General features: G+C 37.2%; 1 protein-coding gene across 2 annotated transcripts in view; it reads right to left on the reverse strand.

Annotated features, from left to right (window-relative positions):
- The window catches only part of LOC125244585 (tripartite motif-containing protein 16-like), a 112,366-nt gene that overhangs the window by 78,525 nt on the left and 19,328 nt on the right, over window positions 1–14,513 (reverse strand). Inside the window, exon 6 of one of the 2 annotated variants that reach the window (XM_048154683.1) lies at window positions 11,052–13,345. The exons of the other annotated variant lie outside the window; for it this stretch is intronic. Coding sequence (XP_048010640.1) covers window positions 12,810–13,345 — 536 coding nt within the window. The 3' untranslated portion in view covers window positions 11,052–12,809. Of the gene's footprint in view, window positions 1–11,051; window positions 13,346–14,513 lie in introns of those variants that run through there. 2 annotated transcript variants of the gene reach the window in all.

Below are 14,513 nucleotides of genomic sequence, written 5' to 3' on the forward strand. Positions count from 1 at the left end.
CCTTAGTTGATCCAGGTGTGTTCAGTAACAGCTGGAACTAAACTCTGTTGTGTCTCTACAGGAATAGAAAGAGGAACCCTGCTGTAAAGTCACTGATAATAAAACGTCCACTAGATATCAGTCTCAGACAGTCACTCAAAGAACACAAGTTATTGAGAATCAGGACTATTACTATCTGCAGCAATACTGCATCCTAATTACTACACTTGTACTGCAAGGCAGAAAACTTTGTCCAGTTCCATTATTACCTTAATTTCTAAAACTTGTACGCAGTGTTGTAAGAAATGTTATTTCCCTGGTTTAAGCTATATATAAGAAAAGCTCTTTGTCTGTAGACAAAGAGGGGCAAAATTTTTGCTCTTCCACTCACCCCCACAATAAATGTAGGAATCATTTTCCCTTTGTTTTGGATAGTGATACTGCTATTTACCTGTTTCAAAGAAATATCAATTTGCTTGCTTTTAAGATAATGCCATATATGCTTAAACATAGAAATGCTTAAATCTATATTAGTGGAAAGTACCTAAAATACTTAAATGCTATTTGAGTGGAAAGTACCTAAAATACTTAAATGCTATATGAGTGGAAAGTACCTAAAATGCTTGAATGCAATATGAGTGGAAAGTACCTAAAATAATTTACCTACAATAATGTCCAATAAAGCCCAGAGAAAATCCAGCAGCATCTCAATACAAGTACACCCAGGGGGATCACCGGGTAAAAGCTTGGGAGAAAAAAGGCCTTAAGGGCAGAAACCTCAGTCCAAGAAATAGAGCCAGGGGAGATACTTTTGTGGCTACCAAGCCGAGATGGGCTGCAAAGAGGAAACTTTCAAGAGTCAGAAGTCAGCCTAGCAATCATACAATGGGCTCAACAAATAGGAAGCCACTATAGGCAGGAAGTGGTTATTCAGTGCAAAACCTCAGAGGCAGAGGGGATTATGAATATGGTGCAGAGAAAGAGCTTAGGAAAAAAAATAAAACTACTCCATGAATGGAAAAAACCTGAAAAAATCTCAGGGTGAGATTCCAAATATGGAAAATGTTAGAATATATAAGGAGACAATCAAATCAATTCACCTTTATTTATATAGTGCTTTTTACAATGCAGATTGTGTCAAAGCAGCTTTACAGTGATAACTGGTAAATAATTTGGCTGCACAGCAGCTCTTAAAGAAAATGGTGTCATTGTCCAGCTTAAGTAAATTCAGTATTTATTCATTCCGTTGTAAAAATCAATAATTAGTTAATTTATCTATATATCAGTACTGAATTTATCTATCAGTATTTATCTGAATTTATCTATATAACAAACAAAAAACAGTAATCTCATCGTCCAGCTCAGTTCTGTTCGCATTCAATGGTGTCAATGCTAGCAGATCAAAACACTTTTGAATATCAAGTGTCCTCAACCAAGCAAGCCAAAGGCGAAAGCGACAAGGAACCCAAACTCCATCAGGTGACATCAGATGACAAACAGGTGATAGAAATGGAGAAAAAATCCTTGGGAGAAAGCAGGCTCAGTCGGGTGGGCAGTTCTCCTCTGGCCAACAGCTAACAGTGCGTGATAATGATTCAGGCAGCATTACAGGTCATAAGTCCGATTGGAATTGCAACAGTCAAAATATTTATCCAGTTCCATCTAGTTGAAGATCGTATTCATCACGCCATTATGGAACAGTTTGTTGGGAATCGGTGCCACTGGCTGTCGTGTTGGTGAGGCCTTCACAGGGGATGATCTAGTTGATGCAATCTCTGCTGACACTTCAGGAATATTAGAAGATTGCAGTTGTAGTGATTTTGGATTAGCCTCACACAAGGGAACCACAAATGTAGTGATTTATGGTCTTAAATATTAATATTTTGTATTAATATTAATATTAAGTCAGATGATTCCTTCCAATATCTCGGGGCACCAACAAAGGACTCACACCTTGACAATAAAGAACAATCATGGAAGATTGTTGACTGAATTAAAATTTTAGAAATTGGAGGAAGTTTGTCATCTGACCAATCTGAAGTATTTAGTGAGATTCGGGTGAGCTTGCCTCTGATTATCAACACAAGAATGACACAGTTTGCAACAATTATTTTTTTAACAAAAAGATATTCAAAAGTAAAATATCACACTTACTAAATACTACTAAGGAAAATGACTAAACTACTAAGAAAATTGAATCAATAATTGAACAGAAACTACAAACTACTACACAAATGGACCTTAACAAAAATGAATGCCAAGTAGATGAGCAACGGATTCGTTGAAGCAATGAATGCTTAATTAGCAGTCTATAGGGAAGTTAATTGTGGTCTTTCTGGATGTTAGTATGAAATAGTAAATAAGCATTTACTATGAATACAGATGACGTGTTTGGCGTAGCTATATGTATATGCTGACCCTATATAAACAGTCTCTACACAAATAGCAAATCTCATACAACAACCTAATGCCAAGGCCTTTGGGAAAATGTTTGGTTAGCTTATATTCACATTTCACTTGGTTTGGTGATCAGACTGGCGATGGGAAACTTCTTCCACTGGATCCTTTCGTCTGCAGTGGGAGAGACTGGATTGCTTTCCAACAGCTGCAGAGCTGCACTGAGTGCTGGAGGTCTTTGTGTAATCCAGAGAACTGTAGCTCAGATGGTGGTCGATCTGCAGGATTTTCTGTAGGTTGGAGGTTGAGTTATGCAAGTCAGGAGCCAAAGCCCTCTGCAGAAGCAGTTGGGCTGCTTGAGGGTCTGTGTGGTGAAACACTCGCAACAGTATAACGTTGGTCGTGCTCTTGTTCTTCCCTTGTCAGGTCAGAAACTCAGAACAAGGGTTTGTTCACTTGGGAAAGCTTTTATTCCTTCCTGTTGGGGAGGGGATTACTAATCCCCACCTTTCCTGATGTGGTGATGTGATTGGGTCACAGCATTCCAGGTGTCTACCCATCACGACCACTTTTCATCCTGTGGAACTTGTTGCATTGTCCCAAAATACACAGTTAAAACAATGTCTTTGGGACCTTGGAAATGCTTTATTTCTTTATCAAACCTTTCTCAAAGTCCTTGTGGCAGTGTTCTGAACTCGTAGAGTCCAGACTTGATGTGAATTGGTTGAGGTATTACATTTCTGTCTCAGTGGGTGCGATTGCATTAGCTTTTATTCCAGGTGCAGTTTCTACTGTCTGTGCACAGTTTCCCAGATGATAAAATATATATATGTTTAGAAATTGTCCTACTCTTGAGGCATTTCTTTGTTCTTGCAGTGCTCTAGCTAGAACCAGTTTGGTGGCCCTGAGAGTCCATAATCATTCACACCTTGGACTCAGGCATGGGGGGCTGAGGTGAATAAAGGCAATTCGTGATGAGATTAGCCTGTGATCAATGGGCCATTGATGTCATCTTTCCTGCCCTCCACCTTTGGCAGTCCTGATTACAATAGTCATTTAGCTGTCGTTGAGGGTCCTATCACAGCCTTTTGTCTTAAGCACAGTGGGACAGGGGGTCCGATGACGTCACCGAGCTGAGAGGGTGCATAGAGACCTAGCTCCCACATATCTCGACACTTTTCAAATTTTATCTCAACATAAATCTAACCTCACATTTGTTTGAGGTTAAATACTGGAACGACAACATGTCTAGCAAGGATGGAGTCACTTCACAGGATGGTGGCTCATGTGAGTATGGTTACTCGCTTAAGCTCACACACGAAGTTACGGAGTGTGTCAGCAAAGTTTTGGATGAAAAACTGTCAATGTTTACGAGTGCTTTGGATCAAGTCAAGTCATTTTATTTATATAGCACAAATTTAACACAACTATAGTTGATCCATCCAGCAGGACTTCTCCTCTGCTGTAAAAGAGAAACATATACAGGTTATTTATTGCTGTAACACATCCTGAAGTTTGCCTTGTCAGAATTGTTCAGTATGAAAGTAAATCAGGTTTAAATATCAGGAGTTCCTGTCGGGACGAAAGCAACACTTGTTTATTTTGTCCCACTGCTAATGTGGTGGTTTCTTTGCATTGCATAGTCACATATTTACAATAGTCACATTTATTTTTTAGCCATACCTTAGCTTTTCCACATCCATCTATGAATTTGCAGTGTTTCCATTCAGATGTTTTTATGCATATTTTAAATGTATGCATAAAAACAGCTGGATTGGAAACAGGACTGTTACATTAAGTTGAAAATTTATATTATGTTTATTTTATTTAATTTTCATATTGTTTCATATTGTTGAACAAAAAAACAAATATTCTAAACAATTCAAGTTTGTACTGTCGGGTTACTTTTGAAACATTTGATGAAACTGAAATACATAAATGTAATTTAATTTTTTTTTTGCAAAGATAAAGGACAAAATATGTTTGCAGTTACATATTAACCATGTCATAGTCAGGTATATTTAATAAAAACAAGACTAACACAAAAATTGCTTGTATTGTTGTGTTACTTTTGACCCACCTGTGTGTCACTTTCATCCCACCTGACGGGGTCAAAAGTAACAATGTGCAATTTATGTTCAAAGTGAAATTATACTGAAGCCATTCTATATTTGTACAAAATTCCACTTGGCATTGATAGGCCACACCTGTGAGTTATTGACCACAGCAAAAATATGTCGCTGTCTAAAACATTATATTTTAAAATTACATTTTTGTGAAAAATGGTACTTTGGTCCCTGCTCTCCGCCAGTAGAGGTCTTAGATTTTGCACTGAAATTAAAAATAATCCTATCCTGTTCAACACTGTTAAAGTGTGGCAGGACATGTTGAAATTTGCAGGGAGGAGGGGTGTTTTGTCAGGTCTGACACCATTAATTCATAATCAAGATTTTCTCCCTGGTGTTCAAAAATCCCTTTCATATATGGCATAGAAATGGGTTACGAGTTGTAGGTGATTTATATTTGGAGAATACCTTAATGACATTTGGCCAATTACAGGAAAAATTCCCCACTCCCCATTATGCAATAAATGTCAGAGTAAACTTCATGCATTGCTTCTGGCATTGTCCACTCATAACAATATTTTGGGATCATGTCGTTCAAATCGCTTCAAACCAGTGCCATTCGTTTGTGCTCGATTTGTGCTGGTTTGTGCCGTTAAAACAAACACTGTAACTGTTTTCCTTCCACAGATATAACAAATTTAATTCGGGAGCTGTGACGTCATTCTCCACCCCACTTCGTCTAAATCGCACGAAACTGGTGTCGTTCGTTTGTGCTCGATTTGTGCCGTTCAAAACAAACACTGTAACTGTTTTCCTTCCACAGATATAACAAATTTAATTCGGGAGCTGTGACGTCATTCTCCACCCCATTTCGTCTAAATCGCACGAAACTGTGTCGTTCGTTTGTGCTCGATTTGTGCTGGTTTGTGCCATTAAAACAAACACTGTATCTAAGACCTCTTCTTAAATAGAACGAAAAAAATTTTTATGAACAGTTATGTAACTCTCCACACCCCATGCCATCCATATTCCTCCAACCCGGTATTGTTCGTTTGTGCTCGATTTGTGCCGGTTTGTGCCGTTAAAAGAATCCCTGTAATTGATTACCTTTTTTACATTTTTTTTTTTTTGAAAAACCCAATCTCCACCCCATGTAATCTAAATCGCTCCAAAACTGGCATATTCGTTTGTGCTCTAGGCCTATCTGTGCAGGTTTCTGCCGTTAAAAGAATAACTTATATAACTTATTATTATTATTATTATTATTATAGGCCTAATAAAAAAAAAATTAGAAAAAGAAAAAAAAATCTCCCCGTCATCTTAAATCGTTCCAAAATGGTGCTGTTCGTTTGTCCCGGTTTGTGCCGTTAAAAAGTACTAGACCCCTTCTTAAATGGACTAAATTTGTGCCAGATATTGTCACAACCACTTAGGCCTACATGTTACCTGCCTACTTCTGGAACCAGGCGTGTTCTATGCTGTGCTATAGTACTGGGACAGATATTTGAATAAATAATAATAATAAAATAGGCTACTATACAATTGCATGGTAAATTTTCAAATACATGTTTAACGTGTTTCTGCGCCCTTCAAAAACGTTAAACAATGCATAGGAAGGTCTGCATACGGAAAAGATGTAGGCTATGCTCTGAGACTAAAAAAAAATCATGTGTGCAGGGTAATTTACAGGTTAATTTAAAATTTGTTTGGCACGTCAGAGAAGGGAATTCTTTTATTAATTATTGTGCAATCAAGAAACTCACAGGAACGCGTGTATAACATTTGAACACATCGATTCGCATCTTCCGCGGACAAAGATAAAACGCTGCAACTAACAGGCCCAGTGGAATCTTGTGGAACTGCTTATGCTCAGATTATTTCATCATCTAACTGCAATTTACCTTTCAAACAAACACAGACTTTAATCACTGTCCATGTAAAGTAGCCTATAGGCGAAGGCTATTTTCTTTAAATAAAACAATAATAATGAAGAAAAAAAAACATAAATACACTGTACAAAGTGAATTGCAATTGTTACATTAAATAGAACGAGTTAACGGATAAAATTAGTGTTGTTTATAAATTAATTCATATAGGTTGATTTTGAGTCCTTGTTTTTCCCTTCTTGACTGGAACCAGTTAATTAGGCCAAGGTGTTTAGATTAGACTACTTGATGTTTAGATTGACTGTTATATTTCGATAATAATCAGGCTGCAAATCAAGTTTGCAATGCTAAAATATGCATGGTGTGTGTGTGTGTGAGAGAGAGAGAGAGAGAGAGAGAGAGAGAGGCGCCGGCGCGATCGAATGGCCTACTCCATCATTTTTGATCACACAGATAAAAGTAAGACAATAGTCGCAGCCACAGAGTGTTTACTTTTATTTGTGTGCACTCACAATGAAAACAGAATGTAAATGTAACTACAGGATGCGCTTTTTCATCTCGGTTTCCTGACTTGTGTAGCCGCAAGAAAAATAAACTCAGCACAGACTTGTCGCAATTTTTTTTTCTTTCGTTTTGTTAATCTGTAAATTATTTAAGTCATACATATTTCACATATGCCTATTTATTCATGGCTTGCCTGCATTACTGTAGCCTACCAGAGACTTGTTATGCCTAGGAACCAGATTATTGCTATTTCAAGGCCACAAAACGTCGGCAAAATAGTCTCAATCGCTTGTGCCGTAAAAAATGTTGTGCTGCTTTATGTTGTCTAAAACAACATTGGGGAAATTTTTTATTTGTATTTATTTTATTATTAAAAGGCCTAAGAAAAAACCTCCATGATGCAACATGTTTCACTCACTATTACAAGAAATTTTTATTTTTTTATTTTTTATAAATAATAACAATTTGTGTTTCATTGGAAAAACCCAAAATATCAGAAAACAATGGAAGGGATCGCGCCGGTGACCTGAAAATGACCTAGACATTTATTTATATATAATTTAAAAACCAAAGCAGCACAAACGAAACTTTTTACCGGCACAAACGATTTTGAGCGAATTTGGAGCATGTGGGGGGCACCGGTTTTAAGCAAATTTAATGTAAAAACATTTTTCGTTAGGCGTACTTTATATTTAAGATTAGCCTATGTCATTGTTGCTTTTTTTTAACGGCACAAACGAACAGCACCATTTTGTAATGATTTAAGAAGACATTGGGTGGAAATGATTTGGTTTTTATTTTATTTTTTATTTTTATTTTATTTTTATTTTCAGTCAAAAAGTCATCATTTAGGGATTCTTTTAACGGCACAAACCGGCACAAATCGAGCACAAACGAACAATACCGGGTTGGAGCAATATGGATGGCATGGGGTGTGGAGAGTTACATAACTGTTCATAAAACATTTTTTCGTTCTATTTAAGAAGAGGTCTTAGATACAGTGTTTATTTTAACGGCACAAACCAGCACAAATCGAGCACAAACGAACGACACCAGTTTCGTGCGATTTAGACGAAATGGGGTGGATAATGACGTCACAGCTCCCGAATTATATTTGTTATATCTGTAGAAGGAAAACAGTTACAGTGTTTGTTTTAACGGCACAAACCAGCACAAATCGAGTACAAACAAACCACACCAGTTTCGTGAGATTTAGACGAAATGGGGTGGAAAGTGATGGAAAACAGTTACAGTGTTTGTTTTAACGGCACAAACCAGCACAAATCGAGCACAAACGAACGACACCAGTTTCGAGCGATTTAGACGAAGTTGGGTGGAGAATGACGTCACAGCTCCCGAATTAAATTTGTTATATCTGTGGAAGGAAAACAGTTACAATGTTTGTTTTAACGGCACAAACCAGCACAAATCGAGCACAAACGAATGGCACCGGTTTGAAGCGATTTGAACGACATGGGGTGGAGAATGACGTCACACGACCAAAAAAATAATGCTCAATATCTCGAACCCCAAACCAGCACAAACGTTGGTTTTTGCGACACAAATCAGCACAAACGTAGCACAAACGAATGACATAGTTTTGGGGATTATTTCACTTTATGGGGTGCCAACTTCACGGAGGTCATCACTATCACTCTGGTATCAAGAGATCTTCAGAATTTTGCCCATGGAAAGAATAACTGCAGTGGTTAGGGGAGACACTGCTGTGTTTGAGCAGCTGTGGAGGCCAGTTATAGAACATTTGCTGGCCAACTTACAAGAGATCATATTTAAGGGAAGGTTTATATTTGAATAACCACTAATTCTTAGTTAATTGAACCACTAATTGTATTTTGGGCTGATGAACAAGTAATTGCATTAAGAGAGGCATGATGGGCTGAGAATTCTACCCTGGGCCTTAGAAGATAATCTTTTGCAGATCTGGATTAGTGTAAAGTTGATAGCATTTTACTATGTCTTTACATGGAATAGTAGGCTCAGGGCTGGTGGAATATTTAATTTATTTAGTTATTTATTTCTTATTTATTTATATATTTATTTATTCTTCTTTTGTATGTATGCATGTATGTATATATGTGTGTGCATATGTATTTATACTTTATTTTATTTTTGTTTGTTAATAAGTGAAATTCAATTTTTAAAAAAGCACAGTGGGACAAAAGGATTCTTGTTTTGACGTGTGAACTTGTGTTGCGAAGCTCTAGTGTCATCATGTCTGCTGTTCACTACACAGTTCTTACACACTTAATTAATTAATTTATTCAAAAGGAAATAAAATGCAATTTTACACATAACTGCCAGCCTGCATGGAGAGGTTCTCAAGACTCCAGAAACACCAGCAGCTTCAAATACCTGTTTGCTGCTAAACACTGGCTTTTCTGCTGTCCTCTTGTAAGACTTGATTTCCCTGCTAAGACAAAAACTGAGATCAAGTGCCCTGCAATAAAGCAATAAAACCCCCTGAGTTTTTTTCCTTTCATGTTTGGTATCATTTTAAATGTCTCAGTGCGATTGGTAAAATAATTTCAATTTCACATCAGTCAGTGGTATTATGAAGAAGATTGACAACTAAGGAGAATTCTGTCCTCCTTTTGGCTATATTGGCTCATTTTGGATTTCATAAGAGCTACACATTCCAAAAAAGTTGGGACAGGTAGCAATAAGAGGCCGGAAAAGTTAAATGTACATATAAGGAACAGCTGGAGGACCAATTTGCAACTTATTAGGTCAATTGGCAACATGATTGGGTATAAAAAGAGCCTCTCAGAGTGGCAGTGTCTCTCAGAAGTCAAGATAGGCAGAGGATCACCAATTCCCCCAATGCTGCGGTGAAAAATAGTGGAGCAATATCAGAAAGGAGTTTCTCAGAGATAAATTGCAAAGAGTTTGAAGTTATCATCATCTACAGTGCATAATATCATCCAAAGATTCAGAGAATCTGGAACAATCTACTAGATCATATCATATCATACTGGATGCCCGTGATCTTCGGGCCCTTAGACGGCACTGCATCACATACAGGAATGCTACTGTAATAGAAATCACAACATGGGCTCAGGAATACTTCCAGAAAACATTGTCGGTGAACACAATCCACCGTGCCATTTGCCGTTGCCGGCTAAAACTCTATAGGTCAAAAAAGAAGCCATATCTAAACATGATCCAGAAGCGCAGGCGTTTTCTCTGGGACAAGGCTCATTTAAAATGGACTGTGGCAAAGTGGAAAACTGTTCTGTGGTCAGACGAATCAAAATTTGAAGTTCTTTTTGGAAAACTGGGACGCCATGTCATCCGGACTAAAGAGGACAAGGACAACCCAAGTTGTTATCAGCGCTCAGTTCAGAAGCCTGCATCTCTGATGGTATGGGGTTGCATGAGTGCGTGTGGCATGGGCAGCTTACACATCTGGAAAGGCACCATCAATGCTGAAAGGTATATCCAAGTTCTAGAACAACATATGCTCCCATCCAGACGTCGTCTCTTTCAGGGAAGACCTTGCATTTTCCAACATGACAATGCCAGACCACATACTGCATCAATTACAACATCATGGCTGCGTAGAAGAAGGATCCGGGTACTGAAATGGCCAGCCTGCAGTCCAGATCTTTCACCCATAGAAAACATTTGGAGCATCATAAAGAGGAAGATGCGACAAAGAAGACCTAAGACAGTTGAGCAACTAGAAGCCTGTATTAGGCAAGAATGGGACAACATTCCTATTCCTAAACTTGAGCAACTTGTCTCCTCAGTCCCCAGACGTTTGCAGACTGTTATAAAAAGAAGAGGGGATGCCACACAGTGGTAAACATGGCCTTGTCCCAACTTTTTTGAGATGTGTTGATGCCATGAAATTTAAAATCAACTTATTTTTCCCTTAAAATGATACATTTTCTCAGTTTAAACATTTATATGTCATCTATGTTGTATTCTGAATAAAATATTGAAATTTGAAACTTCCACATCATTGCATTCTGTTTTTATTCACAATTTGTACAGTGTCCCAACTTTTTTGGAATCGGGTTTGTAGTTGTTTTCATACTTTTCAACTTCAGAAACATCTAATAATGTGGAACAACCTCTTTAAGTAGGGTTTCCATTTATCTAAGTACCTGGCAAATTATTTTGTCTGAGATTGAAACCAGTTATCTAAAAAGACATTGATAAATAAACACTTTCTTAGAAAAACTACAATCTGAATGTTTATTGTACTGAAATTCGACTGATATGTCAGTTGCATAATAATTTGAAACTTTTATTTAGTGAAACTTTTATTTAGAAACTTTAGTGTATTTCTAAAGTAAGCTGCATACAGGATAAATGTATGTGACAAAGTTGTTTCAGCTCCAGCTTTCTGACACATGGTGTAATACGTCACTGTCTGAATTCCTCGCTTCATTTCCTTCACTCCTTGCTGATATAGTGCACTCGACTGCCATGCACTATATTAGGATCAGAGAATCAGTGAGCGAGAGATTTCAGACACAGAAACAGTCGACAATGAGAGTGGATTTCTGTGCCAGAGTCGAGCCCAACTCTACGGCTATTCAGAGTCCAAGAATCTACTCTTTTTTAGACTCCCCGGGCCTCATTTATAAAGTGTGTGTGCACAAATTAATCTTACACTTAAATCCACACCAACGCTCATATTTATGAAAACAATCTTTTACATGTCAGATTACTGCAGGCTTTTGGAAATCTAAGCTATTCTTGCAGCTTGCCATTCTAAATTAAAGCATTTGGACAATGACTGGTGATCTTTTATATGTAAATGACATTAGTTAGGTGTTGTTTTACAATGCAGAGAACTGAAACCATTTAGCTGCGCGCAAGTTCAAGATCATTTGCGATTTATAGATTTCACATCTGAAAGAGAGGCGTATACTTGTTTTCTGTGTGTACGGTCATTCTGTGAATCACACGTACGCACATCTGAGAAATTTTGTAAGATTAAATTTAGGATGGTTTCTGTGCAACATTTTATAAATGAGGCCCCCTCATCACTATATGACCAGCACAAATACAACAAGTGTGTTTATTCCAGACTGCTTCACATCAACATCCCATAAAACCCTGAAACTGTGATATTCCTCTGATCTCCTATTCATGAAGACAAACATGCCACATTCTGTGAAACCCACAATCAGAAGATTAAACTACAGTAACAAGGAAATAAGTAACATAAAATATACAAAAATAAATGAATAATAATAATAAAATGATGAAATGATGAAATGATAAAGTGTGTAAATCAAATGACAAATACATACATGACTGATGATGATAAATGATTATACTGAATATAAAAACAAAGAAAATAAAGCACAACATAGATGTATGGTTGAAGTTACACACACAGGTTTTTGATCCTCAGATCCTTCATTTACAGGAATTGATCAATAAACTGTGGGATTGATTAATTCTCTTCAATCTGTCTATATTCCCTCATATTCTCATATGTTACGCAGCACTTTGAGCTTCCGGAAGAGGTTTGTTCTGGTGTGTTAGGTTGAGTTTCTGCTTATCAATGTTTACATGCGAGTAAAAGCCTAAATTAAATGTGTTCATCATAAGAAGTGATCAATTCTCTTCAGAAAATTTGAAATAAACCACTCGATTCATATGGATTAGTTTTCCGATCTCTTTATGAAGTGTTTGAAGCATCAAAGTGATAGTTACAAATGCAGTTATGTTAGGAAATCTGACAGCATTCTTTCATCAAAAATATCTTCATTTGTCTTCTGAAGATGAATGAAAGTCTTACGGGTTTGGAACGACGTGAGGGTGAGTAATTAATGACAGAATTTTAATTTTGGGGTGAACTAACAATCATCTTATGTTCATTGTCTTGTGTTAATGTTTCCTGTTGGTGTTTATCCCTGATGTTTATTGGATAAAAGTTTGTAACATCTTTCTCTGTCAAGCCTCTTATCTTGGATCATCTGAATTATCATGCAGCTTACAATCTATTCTGATTCATCAACATGATCACTGATGATCCTCTATAAACCCTTAACCCAGGATAGAGTGGTTGAGTGAATGTGGTCTGGACTGTGTGGATGAGGCTCATTGTGTCTCCAGAGACGCTGTAGAAGGACAGAGTTCCTGCACTGTGATCCACATACACTCCTATTCTACTGCTGATGGGCTTTACAGGGAGTTTAGTCTCTATGTCATTGTGTATGAATGAGTAACTGGATGGAGTGCAGTACAAACTCCAGGACTGATCATTACGTCCAAACACACACTCATCACCCCGTCCCTTCCTGCTGATGCTCTTATATGACACTGATATAGACACTTCACATCCACTCCACTCAATCTCCCAGTAGCAGCGTCCACACACACTCTCGTTACACAACACCTGATGATAATAATCAAATCTGTCTGGATGATCAGGATATGGCTGGACTGCGCCAGCTAATCTAATAAAGCTGTTCTTTTCAGACAGGTATTTATGTGCTGTGTTCAGATCCAGAGAGAGATGATGAGAGTCTAAAGGAGATAAAACACATCACAATCAGGAATTATCAATCTGATCTTTTAATGTACACTGTAAAATATATTTTGCTGCTTGTTAAATTTACTTCATTCAAATGAGTTAAAACCACACAATTACTGAACATTCTGTCCTAATTTTATAGTGTGAAATTCACTTAAATATGTAAAACTGAAGTTCACTTAACCCATTTGTGTTGGAACTACCTGAATAATTAGTGTTGAATTGACTGAAACTGGGCAGATGATTTTAGTGGATCAGGAGAGTAAATGATGAAATTAAATGTTATTTTATGTGTTTTTGAGGGAAAGACCTGATAGTGTTTAATGTTCAGAATTGTACTCTTTTCACATACATTGATGTCAAATTTATATCATCAGTACACGCTGTACAGCTCTACTTAGCACTAAAGTGTATAGTGTGTCGTTAATGATCCACATCACACAGGTTACCATTTACGATTATATTTATTTTTAGAAAAGCAAAGCAGAGAATGGTGGAGCATATTCGCCTCCATCGTTTGCAAGGTTTGGGGAAACCCAAGACATGGTTTTTAAAGCAACATATACCCAGACCACTACATTGTAATCGGAGGCTGCATGATTAACAGAGGTTAAACTGGAATAGCGAATTGGCTCAGTGAAATCGCTATGTTCGAATTAAATATGCTAAGTAAATCTCAGTATGTTTTTGAAAAATATCACTGACATCAGTGCATCAATCTGTTAATTAGCATTAAATGCTGCTCGATTCATTTTTGCAAGGGCTGTGAGTTTGTCACTTATAATGTGCAATTAAAAGAAACAACTTTTCAAGCTTTGAAGTGTTTATGGGCCTGTTGTCCAGCAGAAGAAATATTTAACAATTCGCTAGCTGTTAATATGCTTAGTAATTCACTCTAAGCGTTAAAACAGGACTGTTGACATGACACCTGAATTAAATCTTGTGTGTGGTTAACATTACTTCATAAAGAATTGATAGAGCAGTCTATGCAAAAACGCATAGTGACATAGCATAGAAACCCAAGTACTTATCTTAGATATTTAATTTCAGAGGATTTCTGAAAGCATGCTGCAGTGTTGCTACACATGTATTTGAAGGTTGAGCATGCAAGCTCATTGGCTACCGATACAGCAGGAACCAATCAGAATGTCTAAAGTGCAC

This window comes from Megalobrama amblycephala, linkage group LG14 (genome assembly GCF_018812025.1).
Source record: "Megalobrama amblycephala isolate DHTTF-2021 linkage group LG14, ASM1881202v1, whole genome shotgun sequence".
Classification (NCBI taxonomy): domain Eukaryota; kingdom Metazoa; phylum Chordata; class Actinopteri; order Cypriniformes; family Xenocyprididae; genus Megalobrama; species Megalobrama amblycephala.